The sequence below is a fragment of the Acanthopagrus latus genome, chromosome 1, assembly GCF_904848185.1.
Source record: "Acanthopagrus latus isolate v.2019 chromosome 1, fAcaLat1.1, whole genome shotgun sequence".
Taxonomy (NCBI): domain Eukaryota; kingdom Metazoa; phylum Chordata; class Actinopteri; order Spariformes; family Sparidae; genus Acanthopagrus; species Acanthopagrus latus.
The window spans coordinates 1338661-1362872 of NC_051039.1; the positions used below are offsets into that span (position 1 = coordinate 1338661).

At 46.0% G+C, this 24212-nt stretch overlaps 2 protein-coding genes across 6 annotated transcripts; one reads left to right on the forward strand and one right to left on the reverse strand.

Annotated features, from left to right (window-relative positions):
- Positions 1 to 214: 214 nt before the first annotated feature.
- Positions 215 to 19652, reverse strand: kif16ba (kinesin family member 16Ba). Of its 4 annotated transcripts, XM_037105216.1 has the most exons (27): positions 19243 to 19642; positions 16764 to 16833; positions 16561 to 16674; positions 15400 to 15516; positions 14876 to 14973; positions 14676 to 14785; positions 14452 to 14594; positions 14198 to 14366; positions 13973 to 14104; positions 13713 to 13888; positions 13343 to 13408; positions 13158 to 13217; positions 12903 to 13022; positions 12530 to 12581; positions 11827 to 11964; positions 11617 to 11699; positions 10917 to 11005; positions 10139 to 10192; positions 8540 to 9889; positions 8301 to 8450; positions 8105 to 8213; positions 7495 to 7542; positions 7095 to 7142; positions 2669 to 2791; positions 1935 to 2024; positions 1656 to 1739; positions 215 to 1545 (listed from the first exon to the last, which is right to left on the reverse strand). In XM_037105216.1, the coding sequence occupies exons 1-27, from the start codon at positions 19287 to 19289 to the stop codon at positions 1384 to 1386; spliced, it is 4002 nt and encodes a 1333-aa protein (XP_036961111.1). In that variant the 5' UTR covers positions 19290 to 19642; the 3' UTR covers positions 215 to 1383. The 4 variants fall into 4 exon arrangements, with proteins under 4 accessions (XP_036961111.1, XP_036961120.1, XP_036961094.1 ...); XM_037105225.1 differs by lacking the exon at positions 7495 to 7542; XM_037105199.1 differs by lacking the exons at positions 215 to 1545; positions 1656 to 1739; positions 1935 to 2024; positions 2669 to 2791 and adding an exon at positions 2953 to 5550 and having other exon boundaries at positions 19243 to 19652.
- A 1354-nt stretch (positions 19653 to 21006) lies between these two features.
- snrpb2 (small nuclear ribonucleoprotein polypeptide B2) lies at positions 21007 to 24099 on the forward strand. 2 transcript variants are annotated; one of them, XM_037106676.1, is made up of 7 exons: positions 21007 to 21095; positions 21540 to 21610; positions 22441 to 22613; positions 22695 to 22829; positions 23089 to 23124; positions 23554 to 23642; positions 23732 to 24099. In XM_037106676.1, exons 2-7 carry the CDS (start codon positions 21547 to 21549, stop codon positions 23889 to 23891), a joined length of 657 nt encoding a protein of 218 aa, XP_036962571.1. In that variant the 5' UTR covers positions 21007 to 21095; positions 21540 to 21546; the 3' UTR covers positions 23892 to 24099. The 2 variants fall into 2 exon arrangements, with proteins under 2 accessions (XP_036962571.1, XP_036962580.1); XM_037106685.1 differs by lacking the exon at positions 21007 to 21095 and adding an exon at positions 21137 to 21208.
- The last annotated feature ends 113 nt before the right edge of the window (positions 24100 to 24212 follow it).

Consider the following 24212-nt stretch of genomic DNA (forward strand, 5'->3'; position numbering starts at 1 on the left):
AACACATGACAGATGTTTCCTCTCATGTCTTTGCTGAATTAGAGTTCTTCCAGTTCTCAGAGTTAAATACGACGTTGTTGTTTTGTGTCATTTAGTGTTGATCCAGGTGCACAGAGCCAGGTGAGCTGTGTGCAGTCTTCATGCTAAGCTAAGCTAAACGTCTGCTGGCTGCAGCTTCTGATGTCGATTCACTCACAAAGAAAAACACAAGCAGTCTGAATGTTGTGGCACATTCCCTTTACTGACATTCAATGTCAATAGATTACATGGCATACAAGCATATCGTATAGAAAAACTATGCACATCCATATTTACAGTCTATATATACACAGTATGGCTTATGGAGCGAGCAGTCGGCGGTTTGCAGGCTAATTGAAATGAAAGTGTTTCCTGTGAGGCTGAGGAAGACTTCAGGATCGGATCCCGGCGGCTCGATGATGGAGGCTGATGTCACGACAGATTTAAAATTAGCTCTGGAAGATAAATTCAAGTGTGGAGCTGCCGAAGGAGCAAAATGTTCCCTCTGAATGAATTCATCGATTATTCTTCAGGTGTGTTTCTGCTGAATCGCTGTGAGGCTGCAGCTCTGAGCTCTCCTCGATTATTTTACAGGCCTGAAGAGGTTTTTTTACTCGTCACTAACAAAGTTCAAACTCATCTCGTGTGATTTAACTGATCATGCTGTTGTTTAAAAGAAAACATCCCTGTAATCAATTTGTGAGATCAATAATCAGCAGAGAGGAGCTGTGAAACGCTGCAGCCTCAAACTCCAAAATGTCTCAAGTCACATCGTATTTTTGGGAGTCGGTCATTTAAACTTGACGAGTTGAAACGTCTCAGATGTTTGTTTTTTGTTTTTTTTTTATACATTTTCTGAACATGTTAAGCGAAGCTCGTGGCGACAGCTGGTTTGCGCCTCCTGCGTTAATGTTTTGTTCTACTTCAGACTTGTGATAAATATCGTAGCTGTGAATATATTAGATATAAAGCTGTTTATTGCTAGAATGAGTCAAATAAAGTCTTTGCGTCCATCAACGATGTAAAAAACTCGGCACATGTTCGTACAAAGTCGGATCTTTATAGACGATGAAATTATATTTTTCTCTGGATATATAATGTAGAAATTAAACTCTTTAAACAGAGCGCTGATTTTCCTACTTGACCGTTGGAGATACAGTTTCCACAGGGAGCTGAGCAGCAGCAGGCTGGTTTGAGATGTTGACGTGAGGCTGGAGAGGAAACTGACCTGCAAGTTTCTCCTTCTTTGAGGCGGTTCTCCGAGCCGAGGCCCGGGGGAAAAGGCACCGAGCAGTTTTCTTTTTCTTTTGGTTTGGAGGAACCTTCAGCCCAACACGACGGCGGCTCAGGCGCTCGGCGGTGGAGTCAGCCGGTGCCGTGGCTGCTGTACTCGAAGACGCCCTTCTTGAAGAACGGCGAGAAATCACAGATGGCGTGTTTGGTGAGATGGAAGCCGCCGTCTGCGTCGGCTCGGAGAGGAGAGCTGGAGGACGACAGCATCACCCGGAACAAGTTCCTCAGATAACGCTGCAGAGAAACACGACGGCAACATGAAGTCAACTCAAACATTTCTACGACCACAGAGAGACGAGAGAATCGACTCTTTGTCTTTGAAGCCTTAGATGAAACCGTCTTACCTCCAAGTGATTCCGGCGCTCAGCGACCATCCGCTCGTCTCTGTTTCCAAACAGCTTCTTAGGAGGGAACTCGAGAGCTGCCAGCTGAAACAGGAAGACAGCAGACTTCATCAAACACACGATACAACAACCTGAAACTGACCAGTCACGGTGGGAAAAACACGTCTTCAACGACGTGAACCTGCAGATTTTAACCTCAACATGTTTTGCTTAAACTACCCGATGCACAGAAAACTGACCTGGAGACAGAAAACAACACGTGACGTCACACCGTCTCACCTCTGGGTATTTCAGCTTGAGGCTCTTGTGCATTTCCCGGAAGCGACTGTAGCGTCTGAACACCGTCCACGTCTCGTCCAGCACGGCGATCTGACGAAAGAGGGAGAAACGACGGACGTGGAGATAAAACATTTACAGTCGCGCTCACAGCGAACGGACTCAGACCCGATACAGAGTCACTGCCTGGTTCTGATGATTAACACAAGGCGTGATGACAAAACACATGAACCTCTGAGATCTGAGTCAAGGACTGAAAACATTTCACTTAAATCCAGAGTTCTGAAATGTTGTTGTTTGTTTTTTGAATTAAACTGCTGTTCTGCACTTCAAACACTAAAAATCTTACAAAGTATATTTGTTACATTTCCAGTCAAATGATCTCATTACACTTAATTTAAGACAAAATCACCCCGAGCATCATTTTCACATTTCATAGGCAGATTTTTTTTAAATGATATAAAACAAGAAACACCTTGTACTCTGTGTTTTATCTTATTTTGTCCTTATTTTTATTTGATACACTTCTAATTACTTTGCTTAACTTATCTGTACTTATTTCTGTACCGCTTCTGTAGAAACTGTATTTCTATAATTATTTAATTGCATCTCAGAAGAAGATGAATAAAAAAACAACCGGCCGGAGAGAGAGAGGGATGATGAAGGAGACGACACATGAGAAGATGAAGCAGTAAGAACACATGATGAAAAAGATGAACCCGGCTGAGGAAACTCACCTTCACCTCGAACTCAAAGTGCTCGTCCTTCCCCTGCCCGCGGAGGACGTGGCGAGGAATGCTAATTTTAACAGGCTCCTGAAGGACATCAGCGCTCGTCCCGAGAGGCCGACAGACCAGGTGCTGCACAGGAAGTCAGCGGGGGGGAGAAAGGAGAGAAGACGGGAGGAGAGAAGAAGAAGACGACAGGACGAGAGTGAAGTGTCGACTCAGCGATCAGATCAATTCATGAACACGACTGAGAATCATTTCTGATGATTAACAAATAAAAATCAGACGGTGAGAATCGTGCAAACTTCAAACTTTATTATTATTTATTATTCTAAACGTTCTCACTGCGTATCATCACACAAGAGACATTAAACATCAGTCCTCAAAATACACAATAATCATCTGTAGTCTGGTCACATGTTGACAAATCAAGTCATCAGATCTAAATCAATCTTTGCAAAGTGCAGAACGAACTTCAAGATTCTCCCTTTAAACCACATCAGACCAACAATCAAACAAGAAGCTGATTATCTTCATCGTTCATCTAAACTACAGATCACAGTTCATACAGGTCGACACGGTTCATCATCTCTAAACACAAAAACAGACAAAAATCACACATTCAATTATCAGACATTTTTAAAATGTTTAAAAATATCTTAAAATACTTTCAGATGCGTCGTTACTTCACACACGATGCCTCTGAACTCTTTCCCCAGTGAATGAAGTTTCTTAGTCCACAAAACATTTCTTCATCTACACACTTCACCCCAGGAGAGGATGACCGAGGTTACATTTGTGGGTGAACTTTCCCTTTAATAATCCTTAAATACACATAGAAAGTATCTGGCAGTCAACTTTTAATTTCACTTGAACACGTTGAGGTGAAACAGCCTGAATCAGTGAATCAGTCGTGTGTCTCAGGCACTCAGGTGGTTGATCAGGATCATGGCCTCTGCAGTGCATCCAAAAGATAAATTCCAGGAGTGGCACTGACTCCTGCGATGAGAGACGGACGGCACCTCCGCCGAGCCTCGTCTGGACTCCACCTTCCTCTCCGGCTTGTTGGTTGTAAACGTGATTTCTACCACCAGCCAGTCGTCACTCCGCCTCACGAGCAGACATCTGATCTCTGAACGCTTCCGGAGTTCCAGCCCTCGAAACTGGGGCTGTGACGGGACCAGACTGGTGCCCCGGGGCACCGGGTGAAACACGCCGTCCTCACGGAGAAGAGCTACGTGAGTGTCCGTCAGGAGGAACTGGACGATGGCGCTCTGATGCAGACGGGTCGAGTTCATGAGCTTGACGCTCGTGTAGAGCAGAGGACAGATGTTGGCCAGAGAGGGTTTCCCAGGACCGTCCATGTTCCCGTGGACGATGTAGAGGAGGTCTGCCAGGACCCGCTTAAATCTGGAGGTGATGTGAAGGCCGCTGTCCAGGACGATGTCGGGAACACTCGACGACCAATCCAGAGAGAGCGCCATGAGGTCACCGGAGAGCAGCGGGTGATCTTCAGCCCCTGCAGGGAGCTCTTCAGCAGTCAGGACCTTCAGTAAGGCCCTGCAGAACTCCTGGGTCAGATCTCTGCTGTGGGTAAAGACGGACAAGACCGCGTCCTCGGTGCCGCCGATGAGGCGGACGTGCTGCCCTGCCAAGCTGATCTGGACCTTCTTAATCTCCATGAGATTAAAATGGTGGAAGACAGCCAAGGTGTCGCCTGAACTGAATTTACTCGACAGCACCGTTATGTCCTGTTCTGATAAGAGCAAGCAGCCCGGCTGTGGGATCGGCTGCTCGCGGTTGGCGGTTTGGATCCAGAAGATACTCAGGAGGTTGTTGAGTTTGATTTGAGGAGCGAGAGATTCTAACTTTTCTAGAATTGTCTGGGATGAAAGTGACCGTAGCTGAGACAAGGCTGGTGGCATCTGGACCAGGTTCTGATGAAACACCTCGGGACAAGTGTTTCTGAGGGACGACACGGAGCCTTCGGGCCACCCGGAGACGCCCGGGATCACAGGCGTGCTGCAGGTCTGAGGAAGACTCAGGCTGCGATCCATCGACACATCGACTGAACTGACTTTGTTTTCTGGAAGGACACAAGGTTCTGGTTCCGGTTTCAGCTGCATTCGATGGATCAGCGGCAGCTCTTTGGACATCTTGGTCACATACTGTGAGAGAACAACCTTCATGTCACCAGCTCGAACATTCAGGATGACGTCCCGCGTACCCTGCAGCCTTCTTCCTGCGTCCTTGTACGCGTCGGACAGCCTCCCAGTAAAATATCCCAAATCGTAGCTCCAGTTGGCTGCGACTCTCTCAGCTCCTGCGTCTGTCACTTGTTTTATCTGCTCACGAATGGATTCCTTTAACTTCTGCGTGGACGGGATGTAGCCAAAGACCGAGTTCAGCAAATTTGAGGGTCTGTCATTGGAAGGTTCTTCATCTTTTACTGTTACTGTCCCTGCTGCTGTTCGGTGTTTGTCTTTTCCCTCTGAGTCAGAAGAAGAGCGATCATCCACCAGCAGCTCCTTCACTCCACCGTCAAGCTTTTTATCATCATCATCATCATCATCAGGAACACAGGAGGCAGAACTGCTCCGTTTCTTATCAGTGATATTCTCATTTTCATCAAATCTGTTGGTGGTTTTATCTGCTGAGTCGTCAGAACGATCTAGTTCAGATTCCGTCACTCTCCCTTCCCAACATTTGTTTTCGTCTCCGTCCCTGTAAGGCACTTCCTGTTTCTCCATCAGGGCTTCAGCTGTGGATTTGTCTCCTCTGTGAAGCTTCGAGAGGCTCGGCTCTCGTTCGTCCAGCATGTTTTCCTGGATGTGAAGGAGGGAGTTTTCCTCGAGCTCCGGTGGGAAGCTAGACCACAACCCGCCGACTCTCTGTGTGCACAAGGTGGAGGGAGAGTCCATGACTACATCGTCAAGAAGGACGTGAAGGTTCTTTGAATCATACTGAAGTCCTTAATCCACCCAGAATTACAGTTCCTCCATCACCAGGTGCACAGGTGAGTCGTAAGTGATTCAGAATTAACAGTGTTAGGAGAGACGGCATGCAAATTATTATGACAAGCGTAAAAACACTTTGAAACTCCAATCAAACAGGAAAAGCAGCGTTTGCAAATACTTCTTGGTTCTAATTATTTCCTTCTTGGTGACGAGATGGATTTTCTTAACAAATTTCTTCTGAAAACACTATTTCACCCACGTTTAAATCCAGGTTGTTTGAAAGTTAAATCTATGTTTTGTCTGTGTGTTCATCCTCAGGGCCCGGTCACACCGACCCGCAGGGAAGAACTCGACTGCTGCACGACCGCGTGACGCCTGCGTTTCAGCCAAATGTTGCACTTAAACACACCAACAAGAATAAAGCCGACAGCTACGAGCTTGTAGCTTCTGGCTTAGTACCAGGCGGATCTGATCTACATTCCTCCCTCAAAATAGGGAAACTGGAAGTTTAACGACTGGAGAGCCGCGGTCGGGCCCGTTCTGGTGAAACTTTATAGATAAAATATCGATCCAGGTTGAACCGGGCCATGAATCTCACACCTGATGTTTGTCAGTTTGTTGCAGTTTTGTGTTAAACCTCAGTGAACTACAACGTCTCATCAACACAGCACCAGAACCAGCAAGGAGGCAAGTGGGTCAGAAAAGGTTCTGAACGAGGCGAACGTCACAATAAATCTGCTCATACTGACGACTGCAGTTCTGTGAGAGGAGAGCTGGTTCTGGTTCTGTGAGCTGCTGATTTACAGGAGCAGCTCTACAGTGTTTAAGTTAGACCGTGTCACTAACGACGGTGTTTGTTCAAATAAGGTCCATGATGGGAACAGGAAGGGGCGGAGCCTCAACTCTCCCTCTCTTGTACTGGCGGAGGCGGAGAAAACACCCTAGTGGTGGAATCATTGATACTACAGCAACGTAGGTCCAGTTTTCACTTTGTCCTGGCCGTGTTAAACAGCCAATCAGAGCCCTTTCTGTCAGGGATGGACTCCGCCATCAGTCGGCTGTAAAGCCACCGACAACGGCCAGCGAGCAGGAAACACCATCAATACTTGGACCACAGACACTGACGGCGGACCGTCAGCCCGGCACGTCGGCACCCTGAGGGGGGGAAGCAGCTTCCTGGACCAACTGAAACACGAAGGGCCCGGGTCCACATGGCGGCGTTCTCTGAACACAAGGCTCTGGTGACGTCACCGTGATGCTTTTTATTATTGTTTGTGTCTCCTATGGATGATGTCATCACCCACATTTCAACCCTGAAGACTTCAAACTAAAATCAATCACATTTTCCTTTTTCTTTAATTCTATGGAGATTTAAGATGTTCAGATTTTAAGTTATGTCATTTTGTAATTTTGATTCTCAGTGATCGATTATTCAGTTGCCATAATCCCAAAACCCAGAATCAGATCCTGGTTCTTACCTCATATTTCAGCCTCCTTGGATTAATGTTCTGCTGCTTTTCATCATCCTGAAAAGATGAAACTGAACATCAACTCTCAGCATCACAAAATGTTAAATATCCACTGAAATATTCTTCATTTGGAAAAACAGCAGGCAAGATTTTAATTAATACTCTTTAAAGAAAAGTGTAATAAATTATTTCAAATGTCAAATCATACGTCACGATTCCAGGAAAAAAAAAAAGGGTCAAATCAAACAGAACCAGGAGAAATAAAAACCAGGCGGAGAAGAACCCAATTAAAAGAACTGCAAACCAAACTGACTGGAGTTGATCAATAACCGTATCGGGGAGATTCATGCAGATCACAGAGCAGGAGAGTCTCATCAGGACATTCAGAGCAGACGGATCCTGGTCTTACCTCGTCTGTTAATCTAACAGAGCTACTGTCGCTAACTTCCTCCTCCTCCTGCAGGGTTAAAGAGCTGAACATCAGTTCTACACAGGAACAGAAGCTTCCACCCGCAAACACTCAAAGTAAAACGTCTGTCCCGACTTTTATTACAGAATCTGAAGTCCGTTTTTGTCCGTAATTAAAAGTTGAATGTTCTCAGCTGTTCAGGATGTTGGCAAACCTCCAACTGAAGGATGTTTTCAACTAATGATAACTGTCAGTGATTCATCTGCCACATAATAAATTCATGTCACGATCTATTCAACATGTATAAAACTGAGTCAGTTTCTGTCCTGCTTTCAAGGAAAATGTACCGTTGCCTCGTTAACAGCCCTGATTAATCTGATGCACATGACACAAACTGGAAGTGAAAGTAAGTAAGTAAACAGTGAGTTCAGTAACACTGTCAGTATGGACGGAGGTTATTTCTGAACGCTCGTCTGGTTGTTTTTAAACTCTGTTCTCTAAATATACGAGTGACCACGTGGACGAGGACACCGTGTGACGGTCTGAGGTGTATAAAGTGAAGCAGCACCTTAATAAACTCTGCAGGTGAAGCGTGTGGATCAGTTCTCACCTTGAGGGATTCGCAGGACAGAGACAGATCCATGTTGCTGCTGCTGCCGTTCAGGAGGTTCATCTTGCGTAACCGTCGCTGGACTTCCTCTTCGATGTACGCGTTGATCCTGAGAATAATAACGAGGATGACAAACCAACGTGAGCGACAGCACGAACGTGTTTCTGGGACTGAAAGTGCAGAGCAGACGGCGTACCTGTCGTCTGACAGCGGCAGCAGCGTGTTGAGACTCTGGATGTGGCTGACGGGGGAGCTCGTCTTCTCCTCGCTGCTGATGGAGTGAGTCCTGTTGTTCTCCTCCCCTTCACTGATCCGCTGCCTCAGCTTCTGGATCTCCCGCTCCACTCTGCAGAGAAAACGACAGCGTGAGTTCTGGTTTCGCGGCCTGACTGAGGAGCTGGTGTGATCATGGACCGACTAACATCATGTTCTCACCTCTGCTGGTCCAGGTCGGCGCCCGTCCTCTGGTTCCGGGTGACCGAGCTCTTGTGTCTCTGCTCCTCGGCGTCGGGCTCCATGGAGACGCTGCGTCTCAGGGCCGAGTGCCTCCTCTCCAGCCGGGCCACCGCCTGCTCCATCGCCTCCCTCTGCTGCTTCTCCTTCGACTCCAGGATCTCCTTCTCCTTCCTCCTCACCTTCTCCTCCTGCCGCGCCACGTTGGCCGTGAACTCGTAGGTCTCCTGCAGCTGCTGGAGCTGCTGAGCGCTGTTCCAGTGGAGGTTCAGTTTCTCCTCCTTGTCCTCCAGCTCCTTCTCCACCTGGTACAGCGTGTTGTCGAGGCCCGGCGGACTGTCGCAGTTCCCGTTGCTCCCGCCGCCACTGCGCTCCAGCATCTCCACGGCTCTCTGCTTCTCCTCGGCCAGAGCCGGCAGGAGGCCGTCGGCCACCCGGGCCAGCTGACGCTCCTTGAACTGCAGCCTGTGCTCCGCCTGTTTGACCAGGTGCTCCTCCTGGCAGACGGCTGTCGCCTCCAGCGCTCCCTTCTCCTGCTCCTCTTTCAGCTGCTGCTGTCGTTCTTTGAGGCTGCGGGCGAGGAGCAGCAGTGTATTCTGCTCAGCAGCGACCTCCTTCTCCAGGCGCTCCCTCTGCTGCAGGAGTCCCTCCTCCAGCTGGCCCAGCTCCCTCACCTGCGCCTCCTTGAAGTCGGTGTATCGTGCCTTCGCAGATCTCGCCTCCTCGCTGGCATCCTCCACATCTGGCCGCTCTCCGGTTTCTTTAGCACGGAGGAGAGCTTCTCTGATCTCAGCCAGCGCTCGACGCTCCTCCTCCAGACGGCGGGCGTCCTCCCGGGTCAGCAGGGTGGTGGCCGCCTCGTGTTTCTCCCTCAGCTGCTCCTCCAGCCTCCCCACCAGGCTCAGCTGCTCCCGCTCCTGCTCCTCCAGCCGCCGCCGCTCAGTCTCCAGACGAACCTTCTGCTCTTCGCGCTCCCTCTTCAGCCTCTCCAGCTCGCGGTAGATCTCAGTCTGCTCTGCGGCCTCCTGAAGCCGCCGCTGCTCCTCGTCCTGCTCCTCCTCTGCATCACCCTCCTCCTGGTGGTGCCTCGGCTGGAGGCCCGCCCCCTGGATATCTAAGCGTCTCTCCTCCTCGAAGCGCTCCTTCTCGGCCAGGAAGTCTTTCAGGCGGCTCTCGATGTCCTGGCTGCGGCGGCGGAGGCTTTCCTCCTGACGGAGGATCCGCTGCTGCACCTCCTCAGACTCCTTACGCTGGCTCTCCACCTCCTGCTGCAGCCGCTCCAGCTCCGCCTTCTCACTCTGGTGCTTCGCCTCCATCTCCTTGATCAGCCTCCTGCAGCAACCACAGAAACAAGAGAGAGGCTGTTCAGATCTGACTCAGTGACGGTCTGTGATGTCACTTCCTGCTCTACATGTAAACAAACCCACTGAGACAAACAGACAAACAAGTTCATGTAGAACATTTGCAGAATTCACCAGAAGGTCCAAATACTGTAGAATTAGTCAGAGACAGAGTTTCACAGAGTTTATAAACGTCTTCTTCCATCACAGTTTCACATCAGTCGAGTCTCGACTCTTGTACCTTTTCAGCTCCAGCTTCTCCAGCTCTTCCCTCTGCTGCCTCTCAAACTCCAACCTGCCCACACAAAAACCTCCATCAGATTCTTTTACTCCCGTCAAAATAAAGAAGAGCGCACACACACACACACACACACACACACACACACACTCAACTCTACAGCTGGTGAAGTGCACTAAGTGAAAACAGCAGTCGACACTAAAAAATGAGGCTTCAAACTAAATGCCAGGCGATGCGTGAAAAGTAACGATGCATTCTCTACGGTCACACGTCAAGATGGAGACAGGAAGCAGCGGGGTGACAAGCAAAATAATAAATATACAAAAAAAAAAACCAGACAATGAGGGTTCAGATTCAGAGACTGGACGAGTCAACACATGTCTGTGTGTCAAAAACGGGACAAGTTAGACAGGAAGTGGACGACTGAGTCTACCTGAGGAAGACGGGGCCCTTCTCAGTGAAGAGACTGTCAACAAGACGGGTCAGACAGTTAATTCATCCGGCTTCAACCATCAAGTGTGTACAGACGAAACGTTGGATGTGAATACTTCAGGACTCTAAAGGTTGTTTCAAGTTTGAGATGTGAAATTTGTAATGAAGGCGTGAGCTCAGTGTTTCGGGTTTCATGGGACCAGAATCTGACAGCCTGTGTGTCTGTGTGGAGCAGATAAAGGAGCCTGAATGTGTCCTGAGGGGTTTGATGCAGAGGGCTGATGCACTGCAGGGAGTCTGAGCGGATCATCACATGCAGCTGCTGGTGTCGGTGTGTCGCTGCACTCACCCGGGGTTGTAGAGCATCACGGTGGACAAGTTCTCACAGGACTTGGACAGATCCGTCATAGAGAGGCTGAACGTGGACAGCAGGCCGCTCTGAGGAGGAGAAGTGGGTCAGAAACATCAACCACACTGAGCTGGTTCAGTCCAGAGACTCAGGACACCAACACACTTCTGGTTTAGTACCATTTGAACCCAAACAACAGGGGAGACTCTCTGAGTCTTACTGCACAATTACTATCCAGGTTTTCTATAAACTGATCAATGTCCAAGTTGTAAAGTCAGAGTTAGAACAGTGTGGAACTAAAGTGGCCTGTAAAGACGGACTAGTGAGTAGATGAGTCTCCGTGTTGCTGTGAGGACGTTTAATGTCCCCGACAACCTCTGTAGTCTCATTCAGACACTTGTTAGCAACCGCTAACTGTTGTTAGCACATGAAGAGCTTCAGGATTAAACTGTGGGACATTAATGATGAGTTATGTTCAAGAACAAAACACATTCAACAAACTCAGACTGTGAGACGAATTTCTGGGTTTTAGTACAACAACATTTGATAAACACACAGGACGATACCGAGCGGCTCATTTAGTCTCATCTAGAACTTTTGATAGTGGAAATACAGAAATAACAGTTTACTGCTTGGTGGAAACATGGTTTCAGATTCAGCTCTCAGCAGATAAAGTCTCCACACTTAAAGACTGTCTCACCTTTCGTTTCTCCCTCAGCTTGGCCGCCTCCTTCGGATGATTGAACCGGAACATGTTGGTCCTGCCGAGCAGAATCACAGCACCTGGACCGCAACACAACCGACAGAGACTGAAAACACTGCACACGACTCTGAAGACAACGATTATCACAGATGTTTTCACAGTGACGCAGCTGAAGAGAAGCGACTGATGAGGTTTGTGGCGTCTCACCCTGGTTGAGCTGCGACGGCTGCGTCACCTGGACTCCGTTCACTGAACACTGAGCGCCGCCGAGCGGCACCAGAGTCACTTTGCCGTTCTGGTTCTCAAACATGCAGTGTTCGCTCTCCAGGTCCAGACCGTGCAGGACTGCAGGAGGGAAGACGACACGGGAGACACATGGAGACTGTGAGCAGTCACACAAAACAAACTTCTGCACGACGACAACGATCTTTTACAGATCTTCTGTGTGAGACGGTCGAGTGAAAAAAGGTCATAAAGAGATAAAGACAGCTCCGATTTTAGGTGTTTAAAGTTTTCAGTTATGAATCATTTGAGGTAAAGATGAAAACACTGTTGAATCTGAACATGAAACTGATAACTGAGGTTTGTGTGATGCAACGATCAATCGATCAGATCAAGAAAGAAAAATCAAAATTCTGACTCTAGTTTCCTGAAATTAATACTTCTTGTTTGTTTCCTCCTGTGATGAAACAAGATATTTGATCATCTTGGACCTTAAGAAACACAGATCCACACGTTTCACCCCTTTCTGACATCAACAGCGAAATTATAAACATGTAATTTGTGTATTTATTCTATTTCCTTGTCTGTCTGAAGCTCTTCTGTGTTTCCCGCCTGTTTAAAGTCTGTCTCTGTTGTTTCTTTTCCCCTGGAGCTCATTACAGCAAACAGCTTCATGTAACAAACTCACTGATGTCCTGCTCGGTGGACGCGTCCTCTCTGCCCACGTACGTCCGTCCCTCCTGAGGAGAAAGCAGAAGAACAAAGACAGTCACTTCACAGAACAGGACACTTGACTCTGCTCAGGATTATTAAATGTTAGCTGGATGTCCTCCCCCCTCGTTCTCCTCTCTGCTGTGTAAAGAAGACGTTTTAATGTGTTTGTTTAATGAGGCTGCGACTGTTCCTGAAACTTCTTGAAGTTTAAATATCTCCTCAGTTCATCCAGATATTTGAGGGCTCCTGATGTTCACCAGCTCATCAGCAGTTACAGATACAAATCCAGCTTTAAAGATGAAGTCAGTCAGTCGATGGCGTCTCTGTGTTTCAGGTGTTTCTCTCACCTTTAAGTGATACAGGATGATGCCGGTGCTCAGCAGGTCGTCGTCGATGCCGATGAGGTGAGGCAGCTCCGAGTCCAGCACCACCCCGATGCCCTCCTTCCTCAGAGCCAGAGTCTCCTCCTGCAGACGCGTCCACACAGATCACATTTTAAAACCTGAGCAGTAATTTCACAAAACCCTGACGCTAGTTGACCGATGAATGTGAAACTGTAGAGCCGTCCGTCTTCTTCCACCGAAGCAAACACACATTCTTACCTTGAGGATGTTCTGAGTCTCGTTCCATTTGTTGGTCCACTCCTTCGTCAGCTCCAGAACCTGCAAACACCACAGAAACCTCCAAGTTACCACAAACCTCTGCAGCAGATCATCGCAGCTCACCTGCAGGTGTAAACACCTGGTCTGCAGCTGCAGTCAGCACAAACATCTGACTTCAGACTCACTCTGGCTTCGTTCTGGTGCAGCTTCTCCTCCATACTGAGCGCTGTGGGCGAATCCAGGAGGGCGATCTGACAACACCAACACCAACAGACAGAAACAGAGCGGGACATCAGTGACGTTCACACTGTAAATGTGTTGTTATCATTATAATAATCACTAAGATCAAGTTAGAGAAGGAACAATGCAAAAGCTCAATTATTCAAAATAAGATAATTTCATTGTCTTTCCCTAAACGTGCTCTTAAAGAAACAGTTCACCCAAAAAATGTAAACCCAGTCATCCTCTCCTCCTCCTGATGATGTAAAGTCAGGTGAAGTGTTAGGTCAGATTTCTGCATGAACTGTTCCTTTAGCTCCGCCCTCCTCTGGTCACCTGGTTGCCCTGAACCAGCAGCGCCTTCAGTCGGGCGATTTCGGCGCGCAGCTCTCTGATCAGCCGCACGTTGCCGTCCTCGTTGATGGTGGGCTTGTTGATGATGTTCTTGGCTCGGTTGGCGTATCGCAGTGTGCTGAGCGTCTCGCCGTAGTTCACGTCGGCGGGGGAGATCGCTGCGATGAGAATTCAAACATCAAACATTTCTGTTTTACAGGAGAGTTTAAATGTCGGCGTGTGGTTCGGTGTTTGCTGCTCACTGGCGATCATGATGGTCTTGGAGTTTCCACCCAGACTGTCTTTCAGCAGCCACGTCAGCACCGAGTCTCTGTAGGGGACGAACACCGACTTCTTCTTCAGGTTGGTGTTCACGCCGTCCTGCGACATGTCAGCTGGACACACACACAGGAAACGCATCAGTCAACACACACACACACACACATCCATGAGTGTTCCAAAGCTGACTGTCGTCCTGCGTCTCTCACCCAGAGACGAGATGACGTTGCCGAGGGTAACCAGCGACTTGTTGATGTTTCCTCCTTCTTTCAGTCGGACGCCGGTCGCTCCGGTGGCGTCGGCTCGCTCGCTGCCGGCCAGATCGACCAGGTGGATCTTACTGACCGTCTCACTGGGCATCTCTGCATCGAACTTAGCCTGACGGAGACGGAGACGTCACAGTGTGAATATTTAAGATGTGACACAAGGTTTCTCTCTCTGACATCGGCGAAGCGTTCCCAACCTGCGTGAAGTTGATGGTGAAGATGGCGTGCGAGCGGCTGCTGACGTCGTTCATGCCGGTGCTGGCGGTGGTGCGGTTGATGTTTCCAGCCTCCATCAGCTCCTCCACGTCGCTGTAGTTCTGCACCAGGTGTTTGGACAGATCTGGGATCAGGGAGGCAGGTTAGAGGAAGTCGACTCGTGAACAAAACACTGACAGGAAGTCTGATGCTTGGTGACACGTACCTTCTACGTACGGTCCGTCTTTCGGGTGCTCTCGGACTCTCAGGTTGTAGGTCTGAGTGGATTTCCTCCTCAGCAGGTCTCTCACACGCTCGTTGTAGATTTCCAAGTAGCTGAAGGCAAAAAAAATCAGTGGACAACATGTTTAAAATCCCGTCTGCGTCTCATCTCTGTGTGCAGCACAGCGTGAAGTCCGGTCTCACCTGACTTCTGTACGAAACGAGGCTTCGTCCCATCGGGTCGCGTCAGAGATTCTGCTGAACAAACTTTCACAGAACCTCGGGATCAGACCCGGATCTCCCTGAAACAACAAGAACAGACTCGGACCGTCAGCATGTCAGATCCTCACTGAGCGATTACTGTGTTCAATTCACGATAACAAATATTATAATACGCATCTTTTTCTTTGTTTACAGTGCATTTTGTCTCCAACAAATTAATAAGTTACACTCAAAATAGAAATATTGGGAGATGTAGAGAGTCTGTGATTATATCTGTATAAACAAAAGTTACTATCTGAATCTTTACTGGACTTCTGTCAGGACAAAACGAGCAGACGGAGGACAGAAACAATAATCAACAGATAAACCGACGCCCGGAGACGAGGAGGTCTTCAGTGATGACGTCACCCAGCAGACGGATCAATGATTCAATCTGTGAGTTTGAACTTTTTATCATTCTGGATAACAAAGTCTGGACTGTGACTGTTAAAAAAAAAAAGTCTCACTGGATTTCCCATCATGGTGTACGACTTCCCCGAGCCGGTCTGCCCGTAGGCGAAGACGCAGGCGTTGTAGCCCTCGAACGCAGCCTTCAGCACGTCGGAGCCCAAATCTTTAAAAACCTGCAGATCAAACAAACACACACAGAAAAAAAAGAGCTTTTATTTCTGCTCAGACGACTTTAAGGCCTCGGCTGATGTGACGTGTCGACCGGAGCTGCAGACTGCACAACAGATTTAAGCCTCACGTGACTCGCAGCCTCAGAGCTGTAACGTGATCCGTCAAACACGAGTCGGGTCAGAACAAACACAGCGCGCATCTGACGGCGGTTCTGTTAGAACCAATAACCCAAAACAACAGCAGGAGGTTTGAAAAGAAACTAGTGGAAGACTAGAAGCCAGAATAATCTGGGTTCGCTCACAGCTTCACTGCAGCCGGGAATCCGGATCAGAACTTCATTTAACAGTTCTGGAGCCAAATACTGAAGTTCTGACTCTAATACTTTACTGCAGCAGAGACAAAGTAACACATTGATAAAAAAAATTATAATTCAGATATTCAGGAAAATGCTGAATGTGGGATCATCACATTTTAATGTACACATAATTTACCTGTTTGTGTATTTTGGACTCTTATGTAGATTTAATATCAGATACTTGTAATACAGGCGGCTGTTCTGTGACTCTGGATTCATTCAGAGTTTCACTGTCGGCATTATTTCACCCTGACAGTCCAGGTGAGCCAGGTAAGGCGTGTTGATAACGTGTAAATCCTTCATCACATGTTGCTGCAGGTTTGATCAGCTGTGACATAAACTCAGACGTATGCAGGAACGGAGAAAAGATGACGTTCAAACTCAACGTTCTGCAAAACATCGGCCCAGAATATTTCCCTGCTCGGTCCCGGTCGGTTGACGCTGCAGCTTCATTTCTACCGTCGAGTGTTGCAGCTTCTTCTCTTCTCTGCGTGACTGGATGTTATTTTACACTCTTTTGTTGATACTGTGGATTCATCCAGATGAGTGTAGCACCGATACAAGAACAGACGACTTGATCCTGATCTGATTCTGGACTGAACACAGCTTCCAGACGCAACAAGACAAACAGAACCGGCAGTCTGACAGGACGGCATGGTCTTTACAAAGACTGGACCCGACGGACACTCACCTTCTCCTGGGAGACGAACGTGGAGCTCTTACTGTCCATGGAGTCGTAGGAGAAGTCGTACGTGAAGGTTTTGGTTCGATCCCTCGTCGACTCCCCTGCGATGCCTTCAGGGAGCTTTTAGGAAATCAGAGAACAAAATAATTAAAGAGGACACACGTTCAGCCTGAGTTACAGTCTGAGTGACGCGTGGAGGAGAGAAGTACCTTCAGGTTGGTGATGGAGGTTTTGTTCCCTTCCATCCTGATGATGCACTTTGCGGTCAAGTCCTTCTCCCTGTGAGAGATCAATAACCACGTACTGATTATGTTTTCTCCTAACATGGTGAACACCAGCATTAAAAACCTCTTCCAGGATTTGATCAGGCGAGTTTGATGGCTTCTGTCTGAACTTTAAAGGGAAACAATCCAACTTCTTCTTAATGTGAATTTGTTCTTCCCTTGTTTATGACAGAAAACTGAACATCTTTGGGGACAAAAAGAGACATTTGGGGACGTTTAATAGACGACTGATCAGCTGATTTAAAGAGCTGACAACAGAGACCGAAGACTGGAGCTTTACAAACTCCAGCACACTGTGTCTCTGGTGACAGATCACAGACGAACCTGCCTCTCGTCAATAAAACCACATGACTGCAGTTTAATTAGATCAGCAGGGCGACGGCGTGTTTGCTCAGTCACGTATGATCTTCTGCCTCCACCCCAGTTTGTTCTCAGCTCGTATTAACCTCCTTTATTACCCTACAAAGCTTTTAAAAACAGGTGCAGCCGGTTTGAGCTCCAACCAGGAAGAATCATCGCAGAGAGAATTCAAACAGAAACACTTGATTTCTGTGTCTGAACGCTTCGACTCTCAGACTTCCTGTCGGTTTGTAGGTCAACATCAGCTTCACGTCACGGGACATGAAGGTGTCCGTTATCTCAGCGACTGAACAACACGTTACGTAACACCGAGCGCTCTCGTTATGAGCTCATCACATAACGAAGGTTAACTCAGACACACGAGAGCGTTTAGACAAAGTGCTAAAGTTCGTCTGGAGTTTAGCTGACGGCTGCAGATCTCCAGGACGTTCGTTATTAATGTCACAACATATTTATTTCTTCAAGCTCGAGCTGATTTATTCAGTTTGTTTTGTACAACCAACAGTCCAGAGAGCTAGTACAGAAACAAGTAAATATTCACATTTAACAAACTCTCAACTGATTTTTCTGTTTTTTAACTTTCTGATTTGTTTCTGCTTTAATTCAGTTTGTGAACCACTAAAAGATAAACGACAAACATCAGTCAAGTTCAATGTTTCTGAGCTCTGACGACATTTTGAATAATAAAATATCCGGCCTCTGTTCTTTATCTTTGTGTTTCACAACAAGATTTAAAGAATCACAGAGAAAAATTAGGTAATAAACTCTTGTGATATTCACCAATATCGACCGCAGCAACAAAAATTAAATATCAGTCGAGCTCATGAAAGTTACAGGAGTCAAACAGGATAATAACTAAGAAATGCAACAACTGATCAATGCTTAAAATCATTGATCTTCCAGCTGTGAATAACTTTTGGGTCACTGTTTCTTTGCATATTCAACTTTAACACTGTTTAAACACAAACATCTGAAGTTGGTGTGAAACAGAACAAGTTGATTTATTTCAGTGTAAAGTTCTTCAACAGTCGTTTGGGTTCAGAAACTTTTTTAATTCGTCTTCACGCTGAGAAAAACTTCATTTAAACTCAATAACAATTAACTTGAATATAATCTTTAAATATTTATTTTGTCCCTTTTTTAAGTTACACTGTGCTTAATTATTGATGCTGCACTGCTTTAATGTATTTCACATATTATTTTACATGTTTGTTCTTAGAGAATATTATCTAATAACTGTTGTTTTCATGGTTTTAATCATCCACTGTTATAAACTTTGATTCCAGCCTGTTTATTCATGTGTTACTTCACGATTCTGCTGGATTAGATCAGTTTTATACATATTAACTAATCATAGACATAAAAAGTTACATGATAAGTTATTTAAAATAGAATCACGTGATTAACAGACATATTACTGAAGTTATAAAGGAGGAAAAACAGAAGGAAATAAATATGAGCCACAAAACATGTAGATGAAAATGTCTTAGTTTGGTTCTGGATCTGATTACAGGCTGGTTCTGTTGGTTCTGGATCTGATTACAGGCTGGTTCTGTTGGTTCTGGATCTGATTACAGGCTGGTTCTGTTGGTTCTGGATCTGATTACAGGCTGGTTCTGTTGGTTCTGGATCTGATTACAGGCTGGTTCTGTTGGGTACTGTCTGCTGGTACAACAGGAGTGAAACTGACTGAATATGAACCTGAATCACTCAGAACAGTCCGTGTTTCTGTAATAACCTGTGCAGGTGTTCAGCCTCTCAGGGACACACAGGTGAGGTCACACACCTGCACAAACCACCGAACCACCTGACTGGAGCTGAGCTGCAGCTCCAGAGGCTGCTAACACTCACTTTACCTCATCTTAACTCACCAGTACACGAACCTTAATGACGCCTGAATCTGTGACAGCAACATTTCTGAGCGGACTCGTGATTTGTACGCGGCTACATCTGGATGACCAGTTAGCTTAAAACACAAACTGCTGTTCTGATTTAAACATGTTAGTTTAGCATCAAACATAAGTGATAAGTGTCATTAACTCACCGCCTGTTCATGGGCCGGACCCGCACAGCCACCCGGACCGATGCCATCGCACATCCCGCTGCGGTCCGGTCCGGTCAGTTAGCTTCCACAGTGACCCGGCGCTGCTTTATAACAGCCAACTAGCTAACCGGCTAACGAGCTAGCATGAGACTCAGCGGGCAACTCTCCCCCACTGCGGGATAAGGAGGGCAAAAGTCGCACAGATAACCGACTGACTGCGCACAAAACGTCCACACCGGACTGATAGGGCCGGGGAGAGACGGTCGCCGCCGCCGACAGATGTTATCGCTGTCCGGTGACACCGCGTCGCCGTCCCGGCGCGAACCGGCTCACATCCATGGTCACTGTGGGGTAGCAGTTAGCCTGTTAGCCTGTTAGCCTGTTAGCTAGCTATCATCTGAGAAAAAGAAGCAGAGAAACATCAGCTGATGACAACACGGCGGAGTATGGAAGCCTGGAGAGGTCAAAACTAAATAAAATAAAATACAATAAAATAAAATGAATATATAATAACGGGAAAATGTCCCAAAATATATATTTCAACACAACAACAAAAATTAACATGTATATAAAAAATATTTATATAGCAGAGAAACATCAGCTGATGACAACACTGCTTAGTATGGAAGCCTGGGGAGGTCAATAAATAAATACATAAATAAAAATAATTTCGAAAATACATATATATTATAATAGACTGTCTGTGAGACAACAGGCAAGAAAAGAAAATAGTCCTGATGAATAAACTGTTCATTTATTATTGAGAGGTGTAAAATGTTTTCTAAGGAGGAGCAGAAGACCAAACATGAGTTTAAATACTGCTTTATGTTTGACCCACAGCAGAAACTGACACACTTGATGTCTGTGCAGATGTTCTGGAGTTTTAATAAAAGGGTTGAATAATTAATAACTATTAAAAACAAATGCATATATAGGCCTTGCTTTTGCACTTTCACAATGTAGGCCAGAATTACTACTTTTTCTTGCTTGTACTAAAGTAAATACTCGTTTCACCACAAGTAGAGAGATCTGAAAGGCCAACCACTGTAATGACTTAATTAATCATACATATTTGGAGAGAGCATAGACTGCTTAAAGGAGTAGTGTGTAGGTTTGAAGAAGAAATCCAAACTCCAAATTTAAATATTCACAATATTAATACAAACTCAGAAATATGTATTTCTCAGATTGTTTATTCAGTCATGAAAACAAAGAGAGTTGAAGATCTTTCTCTGCTCATTAAAATCTTCAAACATGTCAGCTGACAATATTTCTTCCATCCAACTAAAATGATTCTGACTGATTCCAAACTTAACTGATGTGTTTTATTGACATGTGCACAGGTGTCACACCTGCTGTGAAGCATCTAATAAATAGATGGATAACTTTATTAAGGGGAAGCTGAGTCATCATAGCAGATTCAGTGCAGATACAATAAAAACATCAGGGCAAATAAAGAGGCAATAAGAAACAATAAAGTACTCTATTCAATATGCAACAACAACAATAGAATAGAACATCCCTAACAACAGATGTAGAGCGATGTAGAATAAAATGCTTAGTAGTTATGAAATAAAATACACAAATAAAAATATTGAGGTAAACAATTTGAGGAAATTTGAGGAAATTTGATAATATGCTGTGAATAAGACAGGAAGTTTTTTCCCCTGACTTAAAAAAAATCATTAAATCATAACATTTCTTCTCAATTAAACAACATAATGCAGTTCTCCCCCCGGCCTGCAGTTCTCCTCCCGGCCTGCGGGGGGCGGTAGAGCATAAAGCCGCCGCCGGTGTTCTCGGCGCCAGCAGCGAGTGTTTCCTGTCGTACATGAGCGGTGCGAGTTGAGGAGGTGAGCTCCATATTTTATACTTTTCATACGGTTGTGTCCGTTTTCCTCACCTGTCTGTAGTTTTTCCGCCTCGCTTACACCTGTGTATGAATATATATTAACACCAGACGGCGGTGTGTTCCACCACACATACACACACACACACAACAAACAGTTAGCCGCACAGCTAACTGCTGCTAAGCTAACGTTATGAATGAATGTAGCCGACGTACAGACAACGCACGCTGCTAGCAGCTATAAACTGCGCAGCTAACGTGGGAAAACAGGATAAAAACACCTGAGCTGGGACATTAATGGATGAAATGTTTAGTTCTGATCGATATCTGCAGCAGCTAGCATCTTCTCATGACATCTTCATGTCTCTCAGCGGATATTAGCAGCTAGCCTGACACACAGATCTCCGCAGGTGAAGCGAGTTAAACTGCCTCTCTGTTGTTTGTGCAGACACATCATGGATATCCGACCAAACCACACAATCTACATCAACAACATCAATGACAAAGTCAAGAAGGAAGGTGAGTGTGTGTTTTATTCTCTCTGTGCGGCTTCATAACAAGCAGTCAACAGTGATGAGGATCATTTAATCAGACTATCTTTTTACAATCTCTTCTTCTGGTTTTACTTTCAATAGTTTTGTATTATTGGGAATTGATTAGCTGTGTTTACACTGTAGGCCTCACCTTGGATTGAATAGATAATTGTCACTATTTACTTGATTTTGAAATACTCACCAATTATCTAAGAAGTAACTGAGAGGGATGAAACACTATTAGTAATTTCTTTAATCAATTGTTGGCTGCCTTAACAATCAATATATATCATAATATATATCAAAATATATGTATTAAGCTAGATGTTTTCCCATCAGAGAACTGTTTATAGGCTGTGATTTTAAAGAACAGATAGCGTAAGTAAAGTTATTTGAATGATTCTAATGTAATGTCACAGTTCTCAACATTTATAGTTCAACGTCACTTTTTATTTTTTGGTCAAGGTTTTTGATGTAACCTTTTTTTTCCAGCACTGACGACGACACCATCGTTATATTATCAGGTCTCCATCTGTGAGGCAGGAGTCCAGACTGACTGAAAACACAACATTTAGAAGAGCCACTAATACTGACACACAATGCTTTACATTCATGATGCTGCTTTTTATTTAAATCATTGAAACTGAACGCTCACTTAGATGAACTTTAGATGAAGAACTGAAATCCTGACTACTCTGACATCTGTGCTGACGTCATGTGTTGGTCGTCTCAGCGGTGCAGAGTTGTGTAGGTGCAGTCGGACGTGACGTCTCAGACTTTGTGTTGATCTGTCTTCTTCTCTTCTTCCTCCTGCAGAGCTGAAGCGTTCGCTCTACGCGCTCTTCTCTCAGTTCGGTCAGATCGTCGACATCGTGGCCATGAAGACCATGAAGATGAGGGGACAGGCCTTCGTCGTCTTCAAAGAGCTCGCTGCCGCCACCAACGCGCTGAGGCAACTGCAGGGCTTCCCCTTCTACAACAAGCCCATGGTAGGCACAGAGTCATGATGTTCTGGTTGACTGCTTTCACCTCTGAACAGGACCGGGTTTTAACTGACTCGTGTGTTCCAGAGGATACAGTATGCAAAGACGGACTCCGAGGTCATCGCCAAGGTGAAGGGCACGTACGGCGACAAGGAGAAGAAGAAAGACAAGAAGAAGAAGGCTCAGGAGCTGCCGTCGAGCCTGACGAAGAAACCAGCAGTGGTGAGTGGAAAAGAGAAAGGAGGAGCGAAGGTGTGGTGACGTAGAGAGGAGGGAGGAGAAACGGACAGGAAGTTAGCTCAAACAACGATAACGCTAACAGCAGCTTTGAATATCTAACAACATGCAGAACAACTAAAATTCTCTTAATAAGGTCGATCACATGTTCTGTTGTAACTGTTAGAAATCAGCTGTCTGACTGCTTTAACTTTGACACGTCACTGTTGTTTTGTTCATCATCGTGTGTGTTTGTTGTTTGCAGGGATCAGCAGCACCTGTTCACTCCCCTGCAGTACAGGTGAGTTAACACCTCAGTTTAAACAGTTCTAAAAAAACAGGTAGATGATTTAAAGGGTCATTCTGTAGTTTTTGGAGAAGAAAGTCAGAATTTTATGTTTATAATATTAATGAGGTTGTTAACAAACCAGCTGCTCTCAGAGGAAAATCAGAGATAGAGAGGTGGCAGGGTCCGCCATATGTAGACAAAGTATAAATTGTGCTGTCCTTTAAGGTCAGTTTGTTCGTTTAGTTTATTCAGTCATGAAGACAAAGTATTGGTTTATTCGGTTTGTTTATCAGCCAATGAGGATCTTTCTCTGCTCATTAACATTTCTCCAACAAATCTACAGACTGAACCTTTAATCTACAGACTGAACCTTTAATCTACAGACTGAACCTTGTTGGGTGAACTGTTCCTTTAAGAGATTAACAGGTGTTTCCCTCTCAGGTGCCCGACAACCCGCCCAACTACATCCTGTTCCTGAACAACCTGCCTGAAGAGACCAATGAGATGATGCTGTCCATGCTGTTCAACCAGTGAGTTCAGGGTCCAGACTGTGTTCAGGTCCAGGTCTTCACAGGAACCAGATCGTGTGTGTTGACGACAGTGTTTGTGTCCTCGGCAGGTTTCCTGGGTTCAAAGAGGTCCGGCTCGTCCCGGGGAAACACGACATCGCCTTCGTGGAATTTGAGAGCGACACGCAGGCGGGCGTGGCCAAAGACGCGCTGCAGGGCTTCAGGATCACGGCGACCTGCGCCATGAAGATCACGTACGCCAAGAAGTAGTCTGATCCAGACACACAGAGACTGAGTGACTGACAGGGACCAGCCCTGGTCCAGATCCTTTCTGATTTTTGTAAATCCTACAGAGCTTTCTGAAGTTTTCCTTTTTCTTTTTGTTGAACTCGTCGGTGAACTCTGTGACGCTCTCGAGGTCGAGGAGGAAAACCTCTGACCTGCCTTTTGTTTTGTAAAATAAAAGACTTTTCCATAATTGTTGTCTTTAAAAAATGAATTCTTCAAATTCTGCAAATCAAAAACCTCCTCAGCGTCTAATTGTCTGCTGACCAGAGCTGCAGTGATCAATCGAATGAATCCACAGCTGTT